Here is a 24,364-nt window from a genome sequence, read left to right as displayed (position 1 = left end):
GGAAACAGAGAAACCAAAGAGAAAATAGGAACTATCAAAGATAGCTACCACCCAAAGATAGCCACTGTGAACAAAGCAGGGGGAAGAATTTTCTTCCAGGATTTTGTCCATGTGTTCATAGATACATCGAGTTAAATAACTGGGAACACTCTGTTGGGGGAAACTGGCATCCTCTTTTTGCACTCTATCGTGAGCATTTTCTGATGTCTTTAAAGATTCTTCAAAAAGCTTATTTTTTAATGGCCATGAGAAGGCTGGGGATGGGTGGAGTTGCTTCCCAGGGAGACAGTGAAAGCTGCAGGGAGAACCTGGCCCCTCCCTTGCCCTTCTGAGTGGGACATACTTTCAGGTCTGCTGGCTGTGGTTTCCCTTGGGGAGGATGGCTACGGGGCCTGAGAGTGTCGGCCAGGGACAGTGAATGATCTATTGTAGCCATAGCACAGTGGGCATTCCTAAGGAGAGAGGGCAGCCAGGGGGAGTGGTAGGCTGGATCAGGTCTGGAAGGACCTTGAAAACCACTGTAAGAGGTGGAATTTATTTAGAAATCAATGGGAGTCGTGGAAGACTTTGGAGCAATGTCATGAAACAGTCAGATGTGTACTTTAGGAAGCCCACTCTGGCTGCATTTGGTGAGGGAAGGGGGGAGGATGGCTAGAAAGAGGCCAAGGGCAGAGAGACCGGGAAGGATGTGATGGCACAGTGGGTGAGGAGACAGGTACCAGAGACACTGCTCAGGGAGATTTGACAGGGGTGCATGTGCATGTCCTCCAGCCTAGGTTTACTCAGGGAGGGAGGAAGACCCATGGGCAGGAGTAGGATGAGAAATGGGCCAGTCTGTCTTCCTTGCCCATCCCAGCTGCTGGCACAGACCTCAGTGCCAGACAGAGAACCCCAGGCTGGGGTGGGTAAAATTCAGGACTGGCAGAGGAGCCCATCGATCCCTTCTCCAAATAGGATGCCAGAGGGGGCTTCTGGGATTGTAAGGAAGTTGCACCCTCAGCAGGCCCTGCCTTTGGGCAATCCTATCTCCACTCCTTGTTTGGCATGAACTGACACATGCTTCTTGATCCTTGTGACCCACCCACTATTATCCCCAGAACACTTCTCTTCTCTGCCTCCCAATTTCTCTCTTCCTCTGTCCCTTGCTTCTCATACTTCAGAAATCATAGATGGTCATTCATGCATTAATTCATTCATTCATTCATCCATCCATTCATCAAACATTTCCTGGGCAGGTCCTCTGAACTGAAAAGCTCAATTATCATTGTCATCCCCAAACCCTGTGGGAGGCACTGGCAAAAAGGGAGGAGCCACCCTCAGTCTACTGGGGAGCAAGGCCCACAAAATGGGAGATGTTTGGGGATGGAATATGAGTTATGTGGGAACATCCCTAGAGCCGCCAGGCACTTGTGGTAGCAAGAGGACTGCCTGGCTGGGTGCCTTTGGAGCTGGAATTTTCAGATGAACCTTATAGGATAAGTACAGGTGTGCCAGAGGGAGAAAAAAGGGAAGAGCATTTTGGGCAGAGGAAACAGCATGAGCAGAACTATGGAGGAAGAAAGAGCACCAGGCACTTAGGGAATAGTGTGGCTGGAGAACCAGGACCTGTCCTGAGGGACCAAGGACCAGGCTGGAGAGAGGCCTCATGAGGGGCCTTAGTGTTAGGTGGGGGACTCTAATCTTTCTCTGTAGGCAGCAGAGAAACTAAGGGATGTTTCCAGCAGGTAAGCACACAACCAGAGCCATTTCAGGAAGGTCACCCTGAAGGGCGAGCATGATTTGGACAGATGGAGAGAACAGGGGGGCCTGTGGTGTGCTTTCAGGACACAGGTCACATGGCCTGGGTCCTCTCCTACGGTGGCTCTACTCCTCCCAACCTGGGACATCCAGAACCACAGCAGTCACGGTCTCTAAATGCAGAGTACCTGCCTCGGTACTTCCAGAACATTCTATGAAAAGCAGATTCCTGGGACCCACCCATTCAGAATATGAGTTTGGGGCCTAGTGGTCTGCATTTTCAAAGCTCTCAGGTGACTGTACATCTGGAGTTGGAGTTGGTGCCTCATTGCTTTGCACCTGCTGTTCCTTTTAGCTGGATCCCCTTCTTTCTCTTTTTCTACCTCCTTGAACTTCAGACTCTGCTCACATGCCATCTGTGCAATGCTTGTTCCGGGACCTTTCCTCTGCATGCCCCCAACTGCCCAGTTTGCCTTCCATCTCCCTCAGTAATCATCATGAACACCAGCTAGCACCCTTCATGTGTACTAACTCATTGAGTCCTCACAACATCCTAAGAAGGAGCCAGGTCACAGCGGATGGTACTGAGGCATGTCAGCATCACCCAGCTAAGACGTGGTCGGACCACAGAGGCTGCACTGTTCTGTGATGCTTCAGACTAGGAGTTCTTCGAGGGCAGGGACCCTGTGTTATTTATGGTTGCAGGTCCCCAGTGCAAGCACAGGGCATGGCATATGGGAGGTGCTCAGTTTCCCCATTTGTAAGATGGGCTTAAGGATGACAGTTCCCCTCCAGGGCTGCTCTGCAGCTTGAGGAAGTCCCTGGTCTTAATGGGGTTGTAAACTGCAAGGTGTGTGGTCTGGGTGGGGGTGGTGGCAACAAAGGCCAGGACTCCTCTCTGGGATTGTAAGATTAGTTTCCCAGAAAGGACTTTTTCCTTCCTGTGCTATGCTCAAGTTCAGCCTCTTCCATAGAATTCAGACCCTCGCAACACTGGCCAGAGGCAGGAGTGAGCTTATGGCTGGAGTAAGGTTAGACAACCTGATGATGATTCTATGGGCTGAGCAAGATTGGGAGAAGACACAGCTGCAGAAGTGACCCTCACTCCCAATCTGACCTTAAAGGGCTTGCCCCTTCCCAGAGCAAGGAGGCACTCCCCTCCCCCATCATTCATACCTCCCACTCACAATCCCTCAGGAACCCTAGGTTATTGTCAATGATGTTTTTAATTAACTGCTTAATTAACTATTTAGGCTAATCAGATTAATTGACATTAATTGGTTACCATTTGTCAAGGACCCTGGAAAGCTGTGCCTCTCAGAGCTGAAGTGTGTGACTGAGGCTGGGCAGAGGAGTCAGGGAGGAGCTGTCACTGTGCTGTGGAGCTGGGGGGAGCAGATGGCAGGCAGTGGCAAGACCAAGGACACCAGGACTGCTGCCCAGGGACCATGCACCTCTCAGTGGTTCTTAGGGCTGGGCCCTTGGACTGCTGAGTTCTGCCTCTTCACACTTGAGGAAGTACATCACCTCTTCCTCTTCCTTAGTTGCATTTAAAAAAAAGAAGGTTTGATGAGGGACCAGAGGGAAGAGCCAGATACTTTGAATCCTCAAGGGCTATAAAAACCTCTGACAGGGGCCCAGCTGGTTTAGCTCAGTGGTTGAGCATTGACCCATGCACCAAGAGGTCACCGGTTCAATTCCTAGTCAGGGCAAGTGCTCAGGTTGTGGACCCAATGCCCAGTGGGGGACAGCAGGCCAATCGATGTCCTCTCTTATTGATGTTTCTATCTATCTCTCTCCCTTCCTCTCTCTCTAAAATCAGTAAAGAATAAAAAATTTTTTTAAAAAAAGACCTCAGATGGGGAGAGACATTAAAACCCTAAATAAGCCATGATATAAGTAGGTCACATATAACTGCTGGATGATATGTACATATTCAGTTTAAAAAAGGGATGTGGATGAGCAGTATCGGGTAGATAAAATCTGTAAAATATTAAACTGTGATAAAATGATCAGATTTCCATTATTTAGTCCATTGCAGTCCCCAAAATCCATAGTACACTTTTATGCCCGTTTTAAAGCACAACTTACAGTTTTAAATTATAGCACTTGAAACAAAAAAGAAAAAAAAAACTACTATGAAATGCATCCTACGTTTTGGAAAAAGAAAAAAAAAAAAAGCCAACCCACTCAAAACTGGGAGTGTGAATTTGTCTTCAGAGCCATTCTCTCAAGATTTAAATGGCTCTCACATCTAGTAAAACACAGAGCTGGAAGTTGGGAGCCTGCACTCTTATCTTGACTTTGTCACTGACCCTGTGAAGGTCTCCCCACCCTCTCTGTGAATCCCTGGCCTGTATTCCTGAGAGAGTGCTTACATGGAGCAGAGGAGGTGTGGATTTTGAATATTCTGAAAATGAATACAAATGTGAGGGGAGAAAGGGGTTCATTTTAGTGAGAGGCCAAGCTCCCAGAATAGGGGGCACTTCCTGGGCAGGTGGGGGGCTCCCCTGCTTGTTGACAGAGACCTCTAGCTTGGTATGAGAAAACCTGGAGAATGAATGTGGGGTCTCTCCCCCCCTTAACTGCCCTATCCTGCAGCCCCTGGGGGAGGAAAGACCAGGAGAGACTGGAGACTGTTGCCTAGCAACTAGAGGCGCATCTGGATCAATGAGAATGGCAGCTGAGGCGCAGCCCCCAGCCCGGTTCTCTTTGATCTACGGGGCCCAGCAGAAACCTAGGGGGGATGCCCTGGGCAGCCTGCCTGATTAGAGCTGAGTCAATAGAGGGAATTTTCCATAATGAGACTGTGTGGGCAGTGGAAGCAGCTTACCCTGGCTTCTCTTGTCACCTGCCCCAGTGGGTAGAAGGGGCTTATCTGTCTGTCCCAGCACACCCTTCCTGTGATAACTCCTGGGGAGGCCCATCACCACCCAGCTTTGATTATTCCAAGTCTTGGACTGCCAAGGACTCAGAGCCCAGCCTTACCCTGGCCCCACTCCCCTGACATGTCATCCAGATGGGGAAACTGAGGCCCCAAAAGGAAAAGAGATCTGGTTATAGAGCTTCTAGCTCATAGTACCTTTCCTCAGCCCAGCTCCCAGGTGTGAGCCTGGGAGGGTTGTGTCCTGGTGGGGAGGAGAAGGTGAAGAGGGTGATGGAAGCTGATGAGAGCATACGGGCTCCTCTGTACTCCAGGGTCAGCCTCAGAGCCCAACATGAGAGGGTCCTTGGAGAGCATGGAGTCCTGCTAACACATACTTAGGTGGCTCTCCCTAGGACACTCAGATCATCTGCTCTGGGAATCCAAATAAGAGCCAACAGGAACGGGAACAGGGGCCCTAGGCTGATGGGCAGGAGACTGGATGCCAGGCAAGTCCACCCAGTCCCTTCAAAAACAGCTGGAGTCCAGGTCTTAAAAAGTGTATGACAATATGGCCTGTGCAAATGTCAACACACAAAGTCTAGGAATACTGAGAGCGGTAACTAGGGACCTTTCCCACTGAAGTCCCCAGAAATGGCAGTAATAAAAAAACAAGTAGTGAGCTCACCGTCAATGCAAACACAGTCTGGGTTTCAACAAACATTCACAGATGGCTGCTTTGTGCCAAGTTCTGTGATGAGCACCAGGGAGATGAAGACAGAGGCAACCCAGTCACTGCCCTTGGAGAGCCCTTACTAGGCTAGGGAGCTAACAGTCTCAATAGAACGAAGGTAAATGCTGAGAGTGGTAACCAGAGGGTGAGGCCCCCGGAGCACCACAGAGGTGTGTCCCCCAGTGGAGGTCATGGCAGGCTTCACTAAGGAGGTGATACTTGAGAGAGTCTTGTAGAATGAATGGAAGGGGAAGAGCATTCCAGGCAGAGGGACCAGCATGGACCAGTGTGTTCTTGGGTGGAGCAGAGTGCCACGCATGAGACAGGCTGGGGCTGGACAGGATGCCCAGGACCTAGGTGCCAGCTAAGCTGCCTGGGCTTTCCCCTGTGGTCAGTGGGCTTGCCTTCCTTCCCTTGCCTCCCCTGGATACCCCATTTTGGCTCTGGGAACTTGGCCAGCCTCAGTACCTCCATTCCATAGCACAGATTGAGACTGCAGGGCCAGGGATAGCTCCAAGCCCTGCCCAGGGCCGGCTGGTCCCAGCACAGGGCTGGATAGGGGAGGGCAGAAGAGGACCAAGCGTACTGAGGCGCAGGCCCAGGCTGTGGTGCCAGCACCCCTGCAGGCCAGGCTGCCTGCCCCTCCTGGAACCAGCACTCTATCAACCCAGCCAGCCCCAGCCTGGGGACTCTGGCCAAGGACTTCCTCTGGCTCCAACCTGGGGCGGCAGGAAGCTCTGGCTGCTGAATAATTGAAAGGAAGGCTTTCAGCATTTCTTCCTCTCTCCTCCCTCCCCCACAGCGTCTTCTGGAGGGTTGGGTAACAAGCAGCAGTGCCAGAGTCTCCCGCCCTCCCCAGAGAGTCCCCAGGAGGCAGAGGGGAAACTCACTTAGCTAACCCCACTGCTGGCCGCCCCAGCGTCTTCCTCCCGGGCCTCACCCTGCAGCATTTTCCCCAGTGAATATTGGTCTACTGGTCCATGTAGGTTGTGTCTGTGAAAAATGACCTTGTTGGCCTACTAGTCTTCACAAGTTAGTACTGGTTTGGAGTGGCAAATTATCTACATAATCTGTTCTGATTTATGCTGATCTACATGTCTTACTGGTTCACTCATGCTTGTAGAGGTTTAGACTGGTTGATTGTTTATGGTAATACTAGCAAGGGTACTTAGACATAGAACTTAGTACCCTTAACTAAAGGGTTAACTCCTTCAACCTTAAGGGGGTTACTTATATTGACACCATTTTACAAATGAGGAAATAGCACAGAGGTTAAGTCACTTTGCGGCACATGTAAGTGACTCGAGCCTAAGCTGGCTCTTCTGCCACTTGCTGCTCTGCACACATCTGTCTTGATAATTTTTTTTATTTCATCGAGTCTGTTTATTAATGCATTTCAAGTTTTATATCTGTCTTGATTAATGTGGACTGGGTTAATGTGAAATTAGGGTCACACCTCTCTCTAAAGGGCAAGGGTCAACAAAAGTGAAGGCACTGGTTAGCAAAAGAGATCTTTCTAAAATGCAAATCTGACCATGATCTCTCCTGCTCAACAACCTTCTCTGGCTCCCTATTGCCTACAGGGTATAACCCTAGCGCCTCTGTCCTCTCCCATCCACTGTGCTCAGCTGTGCAGAAGCCCATGCTTTTCTCTCCTTCCTTGTTAAGCCTTCTTTCCACACATTCCACATTCTACCCAAGACATCCTTCCTCCCCTTCTTTGTCCCACCAGCTCCTACTTATGCTTCAATATCTGTCCTCCAGGAAGACCTCCCAGATATGCTCCTCCCCACCCCCCACCCCTCAGTTAATGTTTCTACATGTGTGCCTTGCCAGCACTTACCTTAACACATTAAAGGCTTCACTGCTTCTCCCCTGTATCTCTCTCTTGTCCTCTGCTGGGGCCCAGAGTGGCCACTTGATGATTAGCTGTGACATGAGAGCTTGATTTGCCCCTTGAGCTGAAGGGCTTTCTTCCCATCTTGTGCCTCTTACCCCCCAGCCCTACCCTCCTGGGCAGGGAGCATGGGAAGGGCTTCCAGTGTGTTGTAGGCACTGGGCGGGAGCAGCTCAGGGACTGGTCTGGAGAAGGGCCCCACAGGGAAAGGAGGGGTTGACAGGAGAGCCCCTTCCCCTAGTACTCCAAGGGACACATTGGTGTCACAGGTACAGCCTGGATTCAGTGCCAGGGATTGAGGTGCGGTGAGACACACCGAGTTTCCTTGGACACAGAGATGGGTTTTCTTTCCTAGCTTCACAAAACATTTTGACAAACCATTGTTGTTGCACATTCATTTTCACAAAGACCCAGACCTAGTTTCACAACCTAAGTATGTGGTTTCCTGTGTGTTTGTCAGTTCCATCACGTTTCTTATAGTTACAAAGAATTTTTTTCCTCCAGGAATCTCAAGAGGCATGTCCCTGCCCACCCTCTCTTCCACACTGGGCTTTTTCTCTAGAAGGACTCACACTGGGTCTGCAGCTCCCACCTTGCAGGAAGGCAGCTCACCATGATCACACTCCACCCTGGTCCTCTTAGGCCCAAGGTCCTGCACCCTGCCTGCCCTTGCCTTCAGCCTGTGCTGCCCGCCCCCTCCCCGGATGTCCCTTCCTTACAAGGAACAACTCATCTTCCAAAGGGCCAGTTCAAACACCATTGCCTTTGTGAAACCTTCCCTGACCATCCCAGGCCAAGTAGACTTTCTCTGGTCTCCTATTTGCTCCCCCAGCACCAGGCCAGGGTGCGAGGAGAGGGTGTAATTAGGATCTGTCTTCATAACAAGCTTGTCACTGAAAGAATAAATGATTCCACCACACTGTGAGATAAGGAGTACTGTGTTCATTGTACAGGTGAGAAAACTGAGGCTCAGGAGCTTTAGTGACTTTCCCTGATCACCAGGCAGAAGTGGTACAACCAGAATTCAAGCACAAGTCCTCTGACTCCAAGTTCAGCGCTCCTTGTCCACCCCACCCCACCCCCTGCTTTCCTGGGCCCATAGGAGACAACAGAAAGACCTTAGCAGCAAGAATATAGTTGAATTGTGCGTGACTGTGAACCGAGAGCTTACATGAAGCTGTGGGAACCTGTACATTTGAGGGTGTGGAGGCCTGGAGTCCTGGCCTTACCACTAGGATGGTAGGTGTCTGGCAAGTGGAGGCAGGGAAGTGAGTGCTGCCCCCTGGTGAGAGAGGCTTCTGAGCCTCAGGAGCACAGGGGGCCCCTGAGTTGGTGCCATGGGTGCTGGGAGTGAAACGGGGAGGGGAGGAGTTGGCTGAGGCCAGCAGTAGAAAAGTGGCCCATGTCATCTCAGCCAGCTCCTCGGAATGACATCCACCCCCTACCCTGAGCTCCTGCTTCTGCTCTCTCCTCCCTCCACAATCAACAACCGTGTTCATTCCAGTCTCAGTGTCCAGCCACGTAATGACAGTTCTCAAATCAGGCTGACCTCAGCCTCCTGAGTGCCAGACCCATGATCTGAGGCTCCTGAACATTTTCCCCTGATGTCTAGGGACTCCTCACACCCACCATGTCCAAAACAGGATGGTCAGCACTGACAAATAATACCAACCACCGGTACCATTTATGAGACATTCATTGCATGCTAGGCACTGTAGTAGCATGTAATGTATTCATCCTTTTCAACAAATCTCTGGGGAGGGTGCTGTTGTTAGTTCTATTTTACAGGCAAGGAAACTGAGGCACAGAGTTTAAGTCACATGACAAGCTCACTTAGATTGAGTTCCCAAAGAGCATAGCCCTGTATCCCTATCAAACCAGGGTTCCCCAGGGCAGGGCCCAGTCTCCCCCTCAGACACATATGTCGTCCACTGCTCCCTCTCCCCAGATCTGGCCAGGTCACTTCCCATCTGAGCATCCCACCCTTTTGAGCCCCAGGATGAGTGATGATCTCATTAGCTGAGAGGCCTCCGTGCCTGTCAGCAGACTGGACCCTGCAGTACAGATGGACTGTTTCACCTTCAATTAATCTCTACCAGCAGGGCTGGGCTTGCAGGTACCAGCAGCCAGACTGTTCCATCCTGTCCTCTGCCAGGTCTGCTCAGGGGATCCAGGCTTGGGTCTGGGAGTAGGAGGAAGCCCAGGGTCTCAGCCATGATGCTTGGAAATCAGAGGTCTGGCTCTTTAATCACTTAGATCTGCATAATTAAATCTGCACATGGGTTTGGCTGGCCCAGCATCTGGGCTTGCCCTTGGGACCTGACCCAGTGCTGGAGACAGCCTCAGGGCTGAGCTCTGGGGGTGGCTGCTGTGGCTCTGGCCACTGGCGACATCAACAGGAAGGGGGTGGGCTGAAAGCTTGGCAGTATACATATGTAATTAGTATTACCTGGGTTTCCAGAGTAGAAAAGAACCTGTGGGGTCTCTGAGTCCAGCCCCCGCCCCCTGCACTGTCCAGTGGGAAAACAAGGGTCCAGAGAGGGAGAGAGACCTGCTCAGGGTCTCACAGCCAATCAGCAATAGAGAAAAGGCTTCCCATTTGCTGCTCTGCCTCCAAAGAGACTCAGTGTCAATGTCCCCAGGGATCTTGTCAAGTTAGGGTCAGGGTTAGGGTTACAGCTCTAGATGTCATATCTACCTGCTTGACCTCCACACCTCACCCTCGACACACTCACAATCTGCCCTCCATGTTCCCGATCACAGTAAATGGCTGCACTGTCCAGCTGGTCACCCAAGTCAGGGTTATCCCAGACACCCTCCACACACACACCCCACATCTAGTCACATCCTGCCAAGTCTTTCTATTTCTTAAATTCTGCTCAGGCCTCACCTGCTCTGGTGTTCCTGCCTCCAGCCCCTCTCACCCCCTCTGGCAAAGCTACAGACACTCCTCAAATTGTTGTATCACATTATACCTACTACCTATTGGTTTCCAAAACCAGCCTGTGCCCGGGAAGGGGTCTTGTTCATCTCCAAATCCTCAGGCTGTCATAGGGTGGGGCCCTGAGTAGGTGCTGGGTGAGTGTTTGAGTGAATATAGTATCTGTCTCCTGTTTGAACAATTCCTGTAACAGGGAACTCACTTATCCTAGGATGAACTGAACTGCTTAGTTTTTTCCCCCCAAGATTTGATTGTTAAGGGGGAAAATTCTGTTACAGACTTCGCTACAGTTCACTCTAGATGACTTCCCTGCAGGAATTCTGGCTTTGTCTTCTGGGACAAAGGCCAGCAGTGGCCTTGCTCCTCTGTGTGGTCAAAGGACAGCACTTGGGAACTTGTTAGAGAGGCAAATTCTCAGACACCACCCCAGATCTACTGAGGCAGAAACTCAGGTGGGGCCCAGCCATCAGTGTTTTAGCAAGCCCTCCAGGGGACTCTGAGGCCTGGTAAAATTTGAGAATTGCTTCTCTGACGGTGCTCCCAATGGCTAGTCCATAGTCTATATCAGAATCACCTGGGGAACATTAACAACTTCACCTCCAGAAATTTTTATTCAGTAGGTCCAGAGTGAGTCCCAGGTAGCATGAACATATAAAATAGAAGACACCAGGTTAAATTTGAATTTCAGATAAATAGGAAATAATTTTTTAGTATAAGTATGTCCTAAATATGAAATTCATGAAATTCAAATTTAATTTAGCTACACATTCTATATTTTTATTTGCTAAATTTGGCAATCCTACCTGCTTCTTACAAGCTTCCCAGCAGATTCAGCCAGGTTTGGCCTAGATCCTCTACAATCCTTCAAATATTTAAAGATAGGGATTCTGCCCTGGCCGATTTGGCTCAGCGGTTAGAGCGTCGGCCTGTGGTCCAGAGAGACCCGGGTTCGGTTCCCGCTAAGGGCGCGTACCTCGGTTGCAGTTAGTCCCCAGCCCTGGTTGGTTGTGTGGGTGGCAGCCACTCGATGTGTCCCTTTCACGTCGATGTTTCTCTCCCTCTCTCTCTCCCTCCCACTCTATCTGAACAAAAAATGGAAAAATGTCCTCGGGTGAGGATAAAAATAAAATAAAATGAAGATAGGGATTCTGATAGCCTATATATTCTTATCATCTCCTCATTCTATACATCATATGTTTGTTGATGTAGCATAGGATAACATATACTTCTCGCAGCCACATTATGACTGAGTCTGTGACCATTGAAAACCTCTAGATCCTTCCTACATATGCTGCCTCTAAACTATGTCTACCCCATTCCAATTTTAGAAAGTTAGTTTGGGACTCAGCTTCAGAATGTGGTATTTCTCACTATCTTGTTTCACCTTCTTAGATTCCTTCCATCTCTCCAGTCTGTTCAGTCCTTTTAGACTCTGGCTCTGAATTTATGAGCCTTCCCAGAGTGTATCCTCGGTGAATCTGATCATCAGGTTGTCAAAGTTCCATCCAGTCAATGGTGAGCATATTGGATTAGTGAGGACAGAGCCCCATGGTCCCCCACTAAATACCTCCGTCTAATGTGACACTGACCTATTAGTTAGTGAGCATAAGTCAATCTATCCACCAATTAAAACAGTACAGAATATTAGTTCCCACTAGCGTGATGTCTCTTTGCCTTATGAAATCTCACAAGGGTTCCATAAAAGATAATGTCAGATGCCTCACAGAGAGACCCTGTGCCTGCAGTAACCTTGGTTTGCTGGTGCAGCAACCCTAACTTGGAAAGAAGTGGGCTTAGCGTGCAATGACCCTGGCATCTCCTCTAGGGGTTCAGGGATCATCCTTTTAATAACTTGCCTCAGATTCCTGCCTGGCACACTCCAACTCACCAGAAGTTGGTAGAACCCACCATCTGTCCTAGTGAAAATGAAGATTGTACCTGTCCCCTATACCTTCACATCCTGAAAGATTGCCTCCAGGAGCCTAGCAATCTCATCCAGACATTCTCCTAGTGCTGGGGATAGAATTTCACAGGGTCTAGAGATCTGAGTACATTCAGAACTGCCGCCATTAGCTTCTCTTCCCCTGCCCTCAAGGAGCTTGGGCCAAGTTCTAGTTTGAGGAGCTTTACCCACACCCGAAGATAAGTCTGCAGAGCGGCATAGCTAAGAACCTGGCTTTCTACCAACACCTCCAGTGTGTCTCCTGCACTGCCAGGTTCTGGAGAGGCTCTGAGGAGCTGTAATGAAAAGATGGTCCCCTCCCTTCAAAGGGCACACAGTCTAGAACAGGGGTCAGATGAAAACAAGTTAAACCTCAGTATCTAAATAGGTGAGGACAAAAGTGGTGGGAGTCAAGGAAGGAATGACTCATCCTCCCTCAGAAGTGGAGAAGGCTTCCCAGGGGAGGTGACATTTGGGCTGGGCCCTGAAGGATGAGTAGAAGGTCCCCAGATGTAGAAGAGGGGAAAAGGTATTTCAGCACAGGGTAATCACATGGGCAAAGGCACAAAGGAGTGAAAATGCTTGTTTAGGAACAGATGACCAAGGCTGAGGGGGCTGGATATTGGTTGCAAGATGAAGTGTAGCAAGGAACAAAGCTGCAAGAGAATAAGGCAAAACATGAAGGGGTCTTGAAGGCTGTATTGAGAATGGTGCCAGGTATTCCTCTATCCCGCCTCCTGTTATAATTGTTTTCCATTTGCTCTGTCCATATGCATTGAGCTCCACCTGCTCAGGCACTTTGCTGACACCAGTAGTAGAAACTAAAACTGCCCCCGGCCCAGAGAGAACCAGGCCAGTGAACCATAGTGACAACAAGGAGTGGCAAGAGCTCTGGGAGGACAGCACCAGCCAGAGGGCTAAGGGAAGGCTTTCAGAAGGTGGTGCTATCTATGAGCAGTGACTTTGAGGACATGTAGGAGTCAGGAGAAGAGTGTCCCGGGGAGAGGCAAGAAAGATGGAGAATCGTTGGAAGGGTCGTTGGTTACAGCTAGACCAAAAGGCAGGTCATGTCATGACTTTAAGCTAAGGTGACGCGAAGCCACTAGAGGCTGTTAATCAGGGCATGACACATCTGATTTGCTCCTGCACTGATCTCCCACAATGCTGTTGCAGGATGGACAGAGAGGGCAGGACACTGAGGCCAGAGTTGACCAGAGTAAGGGGCTTGGATTGAGACAGTAATGGGAGGGAAGGAAGTGGATAGATGTGAGCAATGTTAGGAAGAGGGGATGAGGTACCAAATTTGATGACAGGTGAGCTGCAGTGGGCCAGGGCAGGGGAGGTCTCTAAGCTCCGTACATGTCCCTGGCTCAGGTGACTGACATATGGAGGGGTCACCCATGAGTCAAGCACAGTGGCCAAGGCAGGTGGGGAGCAGACTTTCCAGAGCTCTGCATGGGAGCTGGGGAGTAGGTGATGTTTATGGGGTATCCCCAGGAGAAGCCCTGGTGAAGCTAGGGTGCAGAGGTGGTATAGGGACAAGTAGGACACCTAGTGGGTTTGGGGTGGAGAGGGGTTAAAAGAATAGCTTTGGTCTGTAAACCCCCAGGAGCCCTTCTCTCCTGGAGTCTGGATGATGCTTCCAGGCACAGGTGGGGATCCAAGGTTCAGAGAGAAGCACTGATGTTCTCAGAGTCACATAAAGGAGTGGAGGAGCCTAGCCTAGAACCAGGGGACTTTGGGACTTAAGGGGATGGACATATAAAGGAGCTCATGTTGCCCTGGCCGGTTTGGCTCAGCGGTTAGAGCGTCAGCCTGCGGTCCACAGAGACCCGGGTTCGGTTCCCGCTAAGGGCACGTACCTTGGCTGCAGTTTGTCCCCGTCCCTGGTTGGGTCGTGTGGGTGGCGGCCACTCGATGTGTCCCTTTCACATCGATGTTTCTCTCTCTTCCTCTCTCTCCTTCCTGCTGTATCTGAGTAAAAAATGGAAAAATATCCTCGGGTGAGGATAAAAAAAAAAAAAAAAAGGAGCTCATGTTCTCATAACCACTGTCACTCTGTCCCCTTTAGAGCTTCTAGTGGCTCTCACAGTCCCCCACTCTCTTATTTGCCTTCCAATCTCTGACTCTAAACGTCCCCCACCCCCATCACTCTGAAGTCAGAAAGGGGAATGTGTATTGCGGTTGTGTTGCAGGGAAGGTCCATCCAGGATGTCCAGGCATGCCCAATTTCTTCTTTTCTTCCCACCTCCCTCCACCTTTTCCCTCCCTCCCATCCCACTCCCTGGGAAGGAGGCCTCCTTGTTGCTTAGCAACTAGCAGAGCCTTGGAGAAAGGAAATGGAAATAGCTCAGGAGGTGCCTCCCTCTGTTAAGATTGGTCCTCAGTGTGTGTGTGTGTGTGTGTGTGTGTGTGTGTGTGTGTCCCCGCACAGACGCATGCACATGCTCCACTTTGGGCCTAGTGTGGAGCCAGGACTTCTTACCTCCCAAGCCATGCTGACTCCCATGTCACCCTGAGCCTGTAGGAGGATGTAGCTGTCTGTAAAACTAACGTCAGTGTCACTTTTGGTCACATCCTCAGAAGCAGTGCTTCTAGGATAAAGGAGGGGACAGTCCTGCGGGCTTCAACCTGGGTCAGGCCCCCACCTGGATGGCTGGCTTTGGAGAAGTTAGCCAAATCAAAATGGGAACTGAAAACTGCATCTGGGGTGGGAATACCCCTAAGCCTGGAGAAGGCTGTCTTCCCATCTCTGCAGAGCCACCCTGGGAGCAGACTGGAAGGTGGGATCACATGTAGTCTGTGATCCCACCAGCCAGAGCCAGGACAATAAGTGTTTGGGGGAAGAGGGGTTTAAACTGAGCCTGAAGGAAAAAAGGAATAAAACTAACACATTTTCCCAGGAACCAATTTGATTGCCTGGGGAGTTGCAAGCAGGTGTGCAGGCAAGGGCTAGGTGGTCAGGCCCAGGCATTGGTACAAGGCAGAAAGGGTTACTTAGATAGTTACTAGGTCCCTGAAAATTATTCCATTCCAAACCAGGGGCCATAGAGATCATCTATAGTCCCACCTGCATTCACCCATCTTACAGATGGGGAAAGTCCAGTGTCCAATCCCGCCTCATGCTCTGAGGTGTGACCCAAAGGTGCAAACCTGCATCCATCCCCCTCTGCAGCCTGAGGGGAAGCGGATTAGAGCCCTGAGTGGGCCTTTAAATCTCCAGGATTAACCCGCCCAGAGAGGAATTTAGCAAGTGGCCGAGAAGTAACCATCCTGCCTTGTATCTGTGTCTGTCTCACAGGGCCGAGGCCAGCGGCTCCGGGATCAGCCACTATGTCCTCAACCGTTAACAACGGGGCTGCTAGCATGCCGTCCCCACCCGATGCTGCTAACGGCTTCCCACAGCCGGGCGTCTCCTCGGGGAACTGGCCGCGGGCCGAGGAGGAGGCGCGCGCCGCGGAGCCAGGACTGGTGAAGCGCGCGCACCGTGAGATCCTGGACCACGAGCGCAAGCGGCGCGTGGAGCTCAAATGCATGGAGCTGCAGGAGATGATGGAGGAGCAGGGGTGAGCGGGCCGCGGGGCCGGAAGTGGGTAACCTGCGGGCTGCAGGGCAGTGCCAATGGGCAGGGCCGAACCCACGGGGCAGGGCCAATGGGCAGGGATGGGGCGGGGCTGGGGTCGAGGGCGGAGCTAGGCAAGCTTGGGGTCCTTGGAGCCCAGTCAAGCAAAGTACAGGAATCTGACCCAGTCGGAGCGGAACCACTGGAAGCCCAGAGGAACTTTTATTCATTTACTAGTTTATTCAACCAATAAACTGCCTTGAACACCTCTGAACTGGGCTCAGATTCACAGAAGCCAAGGAGACACAATTCATGTCTTCCAAAAATATCCAGTCCAGTCCAGTGGGGAGAGAGGTATGTAAACACTAGTGACAAATCAAGGCCTCAGTTTCCCCTTCTATAAAATGGGTGGATCGAGCTGCCTAGACTCTGCCAAGCATGTGCTGCAGCCAGACAAGAAAGCACAATGGACCCTCACTGTGTGTGAGGACTGCCCGCGGTTTCAGCAAAGGGATTCTGCTGGCAGCCATATCTGGAAGCTTAGGTTTCACCCTCTAGTTCAGAACCAGTCACAGAGGCACACAAATGTTCTGGGCTGTTTGCTGGGCAATGCTGAGACCCAGAGTTGAATTGCAGTTACTTCCTCCAAGTCCCTCCCCATCTCAAAAAGGAAGCAAACATGTTAACAGCCAACCCCATCACAAAACAGATTAGAATCATGGTTATAGAACAGGAGAAGGCCAAGTGCTTCAGGAGCTCAGAGGAGAGCTTTTGAGAGGAGAAAACATTTGAAGGGGTCTTGAAGGATGAGAAAGAGTTTGTCCAGCTGAGAAATAGGATGTATGAGGGACCTCCCTCACAAGTCTAGTGGTGATGGGACAGCCCTCACACATGAGGCTGAAGATAGAGATACAGAGAATAAAGCCTACCCATTTGCATCTGCCCTGAGTACTTTGAAACAAGTGAACTTGCTGTAGAGGGAGACAAAGTTGGGATCAGGGCCTGCCCATCAAACATACACTGTCAGTGAACTGAGAAATCAAAAATGCCAATGTTTAGGGTTAGGCCTGGAGCCACATCAGGGCAGACAGCCTATGTACACCAGTCTTTCCAAACCATACTTTTGTCTGTCCATCCAGGCCTCTTGGACTCCTCAAGAGGAAGCCAAGACATGGATCACTGTCCCTGTGGAAGACAGTGAGGCTCAAACAGAGAGTCACCAGTGGAAGGCCATCAGAAAGGCAGGCCAAGGCTGGGTCTCAGTCCAGGGCCACCTGCAGTGTTTATAAGGAAAAGAAAGGGACAGAGGGGCTTAGCGTTCACCTTCACTTGGGGACTAAGTTGGAGAGGGGAGGGTCTCTGCAGATAAAGATGGATGAATGGAAGGCTACTGAAAACAGACCAAAAGGAAGCCTCCAACCGGCAGCTGAAAATAGGTTTGATGAGCTGAGAATGTGGGCAGAAGAAATGAGATCCCCAGGGGAGGGTTGAGTAGGGGGTAGGATGGAGTATCCTTCTGCAGAGAGAGCCCCAGGACCTTAAACCTGCAAGTCTTGCTGAGTGGGGCGAGTCCAGGAGTGAAGGGAGCATGGGCATGCTTAGGGAACAGAAGGAATGACTAGGACAAAGGAGGGAGGGCCAGCTTTCGGGGCTTTATTCTTGGAAACTGCCTCCTCCCCCTCACAGAGCCCCACTCTCTTCCTGAGCACCTCTCCCCTCACTAATCCCCCTCCTCTTCACTGAACTTCCCATTCTGAAAGTCCTCTCCCTCCAGAATCCTACTTTCAAGGAAGCCCAAGGCATCTCCCTCGTGAAGCTCCTCTCCCTCCCAAGCCTCCTCCCCATGGGTGAATCTCCTCCTCCTCCCTGTGCCCCACCCCTCACTGCACTTGGGAGAGCCTTTACCAGATGCACGCAGCCTCAAGTGGAAGGGATGTCATTTGGCCATGTCCTTGGTGTCAGTTTCCAGACATAAAGGACCCCTGCCTCTCGGGGAAGCACTCACGAGGTCTCCAGATATTCAGTCAGGGCCTCTTCCTCCCACCCAAGCCCTCACTGCAGGTGGTCCTTAGGAGTCTCCCACAAAGCTGGCTCTCTAGTCATCATCCCCCACACATTCCATCTCTTAGTGGTAGCCTGGTGGGTGAAGACCACAGCCACTCTGAAACCCAACAATCCAAGCTTCCGGCCCAGGCCGGTGACCTTGGGCAAGCCACATTACTCACCTGTAAAATAAGGACACCTGCCTTCCAGAATTGTTCTGAGGGTCCTGTAGACTAAGGCACATACAGGGCTTCTCTGCCCCCAGCTAGTTTCCAGAAAGTGCTCCAAAAACACTAGGGACCCTTGCCCTGTTATCAAATCTAGTCATTAATATCCATTTCTAGAAACACTGGTTCATTCACGTTTATTTACCAGGTTCTCAGGCATTTGACAAATATCCCCACTAGTCACAGGAACACACATTCTTTGGCCCCCATTAAAAAGCAATCCCTTCCTTAATATTGATGGATGGCCGGCTAATTCACTGGTGATTGATGCTGCATTTGCAATCACCTTCCCGGGTAGCCTCTGTGTGTAGCCTGCAATCACCATGGGATTGGGCACAGAGCCCCCAGCCTGTGCAATGTGATGTTCCCATACCCACCACAAACATCCCCCCATCCACTCTACCCAGGTCCCTTCCTATGAGGACACAGTGGTAATGGTGATGGTGGAAACATGGAAAGAGCAGGCTCTGCCCCTTGCTAGGCTTGGAGCTTTAATCCCACCCCCTTCCTGTTCTGTTTCCTCATCTATAAAATGGGAATAGTGAGGCCATCCACCCCCTCAGAGGTACAGTGAAAATCAAATTGCTCACCAAGGAAGGGATTATCTAGGAGCTCTGGGTCTGGGCAAGAATAAGTAGAATGAAACATTTTCCATTCTGGGGACCTCTTTTAAAATACAGTATCCTACCCTGGCCGGTTTGGCTCAGCAGTTAGAGCGTCGGCCTGCGGTCCAGAGAGACCCGGGTTCGGTTCCCGCTAAGGGCACGTACCTTGGTTGCAGTTTGTCCCCAGCCCTGGTTGGGTCGTGCGGGAGGCAGCTACTCGATGTGTCCCTTTCACGTCAATGTTTCTCTTTCTCTTCCTCTTTCTCCCTTCCACTCTATCTGAATAAAAAAATGGAAAAATGTCCCCGGGTGAGGATTAAAAAAAACCAAAAAACAGTGTCCCACTAAGTGAAATAAGCCAGTCAGAGAAAGACAAATACCACATGATCTCACTTATTTGTGGAACATAATGAACAAAATAAGCTGTCAACCAAAAGAGATCCGGAATCATGGAAGCAGGGAACAGACTGACATAACTCAGAGGGATGGGGGGCGGGAGGGGTGGGAAGAGGTAAACCAAAGAACTTATATGCATGTATGCACAACCAATCAACATGGACACTAGGCTGGGGAAGGCAGGAAGGTGGTGGGAGCGGGTAGGAGGGGGTCAGTGGGGACAAAAGGGGGACATCTGTAATACTTTCAACAATAACGTAAATAAATAAATAAAGTTACAAAGTTAAAAAATATATATATATATACAGTGTCCCCTCATCCCACCCCAACCCCAGAGGGCAACCCAGGAAGTCCCCAAAGCAACAAATTTAGCATGTCCTTCTCATATAGTGGAGTGGGGACCAGGGAGACAGACATCACTTTCCTCTCTATCCCCACTTGACTTTTAGTAGGAGGCTTGGGCCAATGCTAGCCAGGCCTCCTGCATGGGCTTACGCTGGCAGATGCTGCCACTTCCACAGAGAGTAGATGGTTTGGGTGCCAGTTTCCCTCCCATGTCAGCCTTTGCCTCCTGGGAATGCAGAGTGAAGAGGCCCAGGTGATTCCTGACCTGGGACCTTGCTGATCTGGCAAGGGTCTGGAGTAGAAAAAGGCAAAGAACCCGGGATAGCTGGACCCTCTGTCCCCACCACCCTGGAACAAAAATCTTCAATCACTATAATTTATTGAGTACCTACTGTGTGCCAGGCAAAGGGCTTTATATTATATCATCTCTCTTAATCCTTATGACAGTCTTGAAAGGCAGGTCACTATCCCATTTCACAGATGTAGGGGCTAAGGCTAAGGCTAAGAGAAGTGTCCAAGATCACAAAGTTAGAAAGTGGAGGTGGGGGTAGGGGGTGGTACCAGGACTCAAAAATAAGACTGCCTGGCTCTCCTGCCTTGCTCCTTAATCTAATCACTGTCCCACATGGCCTCATCTGAGAGGGTTGACCTCAAGAGATATGAGGGGAAGGGAGACTTGGAGGTGGTGATGACACTTGAGACCTGTTTGCCCAATAACCAGATGTTATTCCTGGGTCCTCAGCTTCTCCCAGCATGAAACCCTGGGGCATAAAGTGGTCCTCCCCAAGCCTCCAAGTTGGTTAAATCCAGCTCCCCCAAACCCTCAATGATAGGAGTTGAAGTTAGTCAACTTGTCTTAAACCTGCCGGCTCTGAGATGAACCCCAGGTCCCTGCATATGTCCTATACCAGGTCTTAATAAAACCCATCTCCCAGCCTTATGTGCTCCACAGACCCCAAGGCTTGGGCCTTGGACACTGGCCTGAAGCCCCTCCTATCCAACTGGGGATCTGGCCCAGCCTTGTTCTTGGGCCATCTCCTCCCCCAACCCACCACATCCAGGGCCCCATGCCAATGGTCCAGCCAGCCTGTGTCTCCCTCCCATGAGTCTATGAGTCAGGGGCTGAGCAGCTTTAGAGGGCCTATGCTGTTTGTCTCTGTGCTGGTGACAATGACCAGCTGGTCTTCTGAGGAGAAGGTGAGATGGGAGCAGTTCCTCTGTGCCTCCACTGCTCAGAGAGGCCACCATCTCTTCTTCCTGAGCACCAGGTCAGCCCAACTGTCTGAGGGCTCTGCACTGCCCAATGCACAAGGACAAGGACCCTTCAGCTGAATGCTACACAGGGACTGAGATGGACACTCTGGGCCCAGGCCCGAGCTTGGTGAAGCTGGGTTTGAGGTATCAGTATAGTGTGGCTTGAGCACCCCCCTACACACATCCTCCCTGTGGTGGGGGTGTTGAGTGGGAGAGATAGGCTTCTCCCCCTTCCAGGCATGATTCAACCCTCCCTATGACGGGCCACACAGGTGCCTGAACCTGCAGAGGATCAGACACAAGCTAGGGGACACCTAGTTAAAAAGTTGTGCTCCTCATCTACCCCTTCCCCCAACATGTTCAATCAGTCCCTGAGTCCTAGCAATTCTCCCACCTAGACGGTTCTTTGTCCACTTCTTTTCCTCCATCCTCAGGCCTACTCTCTAGCTCTAACTTCACCCTCTCCTACATGAACCCCTGCAGTAGCCCAATGCCAGCCTCCCTGCCTCCAAGTCCCTCTCCTCCAGCCACACAGCTGCCAAAGCCATCTTTCCAAAATTAAAATCCAACGTTCAAACTCTTCAATGCCTCTTCACCACCAGTCACTCATTTCTCAAAAATTTGGGGTGCCATAGGTTTCAAGCAAGGTGCCAGGTGCTGGGGACACAATGACAATCCAGACAGACAAGGTCCCTGTCCTCAGGGAACTCCCAGGCCAGTGCAGAATGCAGAGGAGCCAACAGATAATGACTAGCACATGAACCACCTGCCAGGATCCAGGAAGTACAGGTTGCTATAGAAACACAAACATCAGCACCTAACCTGGTCAGAGGGTATCCATGCTGTTGTAAACATCCCATGAGTCACATCTTTGTGCTTAGCCATGATTATTTCCTCAGGGTAAACCTGGAAGTTAATTTATGAGTCAAAGGGAGTGTTCATTTTTTAAGGCTTTTGAAAAGAATTGCTAAATTGCTCTCTAAAAGGCAGGGTCAATCCACAAATGCTTGTTGAAGAAGGGAAGAAAGGGATTGAAGAGAGAAGGATGGGGAAGAGATATGGAGTGCCTAAGAGAGAACAATGTACTATTTTCATGAACAAGTTGAGTAGGGAGGGCTGGGCCTGCCGCATGGACAGAGGGTGAATGGTGAATGGACAATAGAGACAAGATAGGACCCCCATTCCTATTTGCCACCATGTTTTTCATCCAGGAAAATGACCTTCAGCCCAGGAAGGGGAGAGAGTGAGGGCTGGGGACCCTAAGATTAATTCAGCAGCAGCCACTAAATGCCTGCTGTGTCCCTGGCACAGGGCAAGGGGCTGGATGAGCAAAGACCTTCCTCTACCTGGGCAGCATAGCCACATGCTGGAGAAAGAAATGCCAGAGAGCTGGAAGGCTTGGGCAACAGTTGTCACAGTGGTGCAGTGAGAGAGGATAAAGACTGGCTCCAGGGTGTACAAGCAAGGATGAGGAGCAGAGAATTCTGGACTTTGGTCCCTAGCCTGAGACCTGGATCAGGGAGGAAGGGAGAAGGGAGTAGAGAAGTGAGGAACTTCTATTCAAGGCCCAGATTTCATCCACCCCCAACCTGTGTAGAGGGAAACAATGGATCTAGCACTGGGGTCCCCACAAGCCACTTGGTAGCCTTAATCTTGCAGAGATGAGGATGCTCTAAAGACTTCACAAGGCTATTGTAAGGATCAGCTGTCCTTGAGGCCAGGAAAGCAAAAAAGCCAGATTCTCACTTCTCCCTAAAACGTGTCCAGAGAGTGACTGCAGCCTGGATCTGAAAGGGAGGCCTGCCCAGGGGGTAGACAGGGCCAGGAGGAAGGGCAGGGCGTAGCCTCACCTAAGTTGTCTTCCCACCTCTGGGAACAACTCTTCCTTTAGTTTGTTTGGCTGGTTGTTTGTTTAGTTGGTTGGTTGGCTGCTTTGGTACAAAGTGGGCAGGCCTTAAGCTTCCCAGCATTGAGAGTCTTGCTTTGTCAGATCATCCGAAACTAGAAAATGCTCTTGTGACTGAGGGATGGGAAAGAGGGAGGGGCACAGGTGGGAAGGAGCCAAAGCAAAGAGAGCAGCCATCACCCTCCCTGCATCCCTGCAGGTACTCTGAAGAGGAAACACGACAGAAGGTCAGGACTTTCCGGCAGATGCTGATGGAGAAGGAGGGGATGCTCACCAGGGAGGACAGGCCTGGAGGCCACATGTGAGTGCCACCTGTGTGGGGCAGGGGAAGGGAGGGTGCAGGCTCAGACAGCACCTGGGTGCCAGAGGAGGCTTTCCAAATGCCCCTTCTGGGGGTTGGGGGTTGTGCAAGGAAGAGGAGGAGGAGAGAGACATGGACTTTGTCCACTGGAAGTTCCAGACTGGCCCAGGCAAAAGACAGGGGCTGCAGGGCACCAGGGCATTGCTGGGGACCTGCCCCTGCTCCCTGGGTTCTATCTATGGCCCAGCAGTGGGGAAAGTAGCCCACATCTCAGCTTGGGAATCACAGACTGCAAATCAGAAAACCTGAGGAATGTTCTGATCCCAGCATTGTCACAGGCTGACAATATGACCCCAAGCTATTTCCTCTGCCCCAACTCTTACCTGTACAGTGACCTCCAGAATAAACATGTACTCTGGAAAGTAAGAACCAACACACCAAATGCCATTGCTAGCGTGGCCAGTCTTGTCAGAGAAAGAGAGCATGAGCTGGTGTGTGTGTGTGTGTGTGTGTGTGTGTGTGTGTGTGTGTGTGTGTGTGTGACATCTCTGTACCTGTCACAGGACAGGAGGCACACTGGTGTGCTATGGGGCCCGAGGAGGGCTTTGGATAAACAGGGAAGTTATAGAGGTCAACAGTATCTCAGATTAAATAGAACTGAGAACCACTCAAACCTATACAAAATTGAGCAGATTGCCACAGGAGGGCAGGGCAGCCTGTACCTGAGAATGTGTCATTGAATCCACTCTGCTCCATAGTCCCCTTGTGAAGCCTTAGTGTCCCCACCCTGTTCTGATATTCCCTGCTTCTCTGTCTGGAAGTAAAACCGAGGTGGGGTAAATGCTGCTGGGCATTTAGGAGAGTGGGCATCTACTGGGGCTCTAAATCCCTGTCACTTTTACTCACACAAAAATAAAATGACAGCAGAACCTTCTGAGGATTTTTTCTTGTTTCTCAAGTTGTCTTGAGAGCAAACAGCATTGTGGGAATAATGGACCTCAATGGGCAGCAAGTAGGGAAGCTCTTTCTGCAGACCATCTGGGCTGCTGGGGGCTCCAGAGATAGGAGATTCTCACTTTACCTCACTTAAACCTCCCCGCTCTGGCTTGGGTAGGAGTAATAACAGAGTCAGAGCAGGCTCAGGCTTGTGGGGGGCTCATGGGTGACCTGCAGAGCCAGGCTCAGCTGGCCTCTCCCTCTGGTGGGACTAGGTGACGCCACCACCAACTCCTTCTCTCCAGCCTCCTGGAACTCACAGCAGCCCTCAACTGCTCCTTTGCCTCCCCCCTCAGTGATGCCAGCCAATCCCCTGCAAAGCGAGGCCAGCCCTTCTCTTTCTTTCTCAACCCTCTTGACAAACCAGGTCCTCCTGCTACTGCCCACACTCCTCCAAACTCAACAGGTCCTGGCTTTCTGACTGGTGCCCCCTCAAATCACCCCAGGACTCCCTGAAAACCACCTGCCCTTTCCTCTTCCATCAAGTGTGAGGGTGAGAGTCCTCCTCTGGATTCTACCTGCCACCTTCTCTGGGCCCATCCAGCTCAGGCCTGCCCTTCTTCCCTCCTCCATGCTCCTTCCTCTTAATCTAGTTATTGTCTTTCCTCAGTTCGGC

The 24,364-nt window shown here is 50.9% G+C and overlaps 1 protein-coding gene across 1 annotated transcript in view; it reads left to right on the top strand.

Moving 5' to 3' along the window:
• SRRM3 (serine/arginine repetitive matrix 3) overlaps window positions 1-24,364 on the top strand; it is a 55,467-nt gene that overhangs the window by 4,498 nt on the left and 26,605 nt on the right. Inside the window, exons 2-3 of the mRNA XM_036279595.1 lie at window positions 15,415-15,679; window positions 22,651-22,752. Coding sequence (XP_036135488.1) covers window positions 15,447-15,679; window positions 22,651-22,752 — 335 coding nt within the window. The 5' untranslated portion in view covers window positions 15,415-15,446. The remainder of the gene's footprint in view (window positions 1-15,414; window positions 15,680-22,650; window positions 22,753-24,364) is intronic.

The sequence above is a fragment of the Molossus molossus genome, unplaced genomic scaffold, assembly GCF_014108415.1.
Source record: "Molossus molossus isolate mMolMol1 unplaced genomic scaffold, mMolMol1.p scaffold_m16_p_3, whole genome shotgun sequence".
Taxonomy (NCBI): domain Eukaryota; kingdom Metazoa; phylum Chordata; class Mammalia; order Chiroptera; family Molossidae; genus Molossus; species Molossus molossus.
The sequence above is the reverse complement of the archived record's forward strand: the minus strand, read 5'-3'. Positions and strand labels throughout refer to the sequence as shown.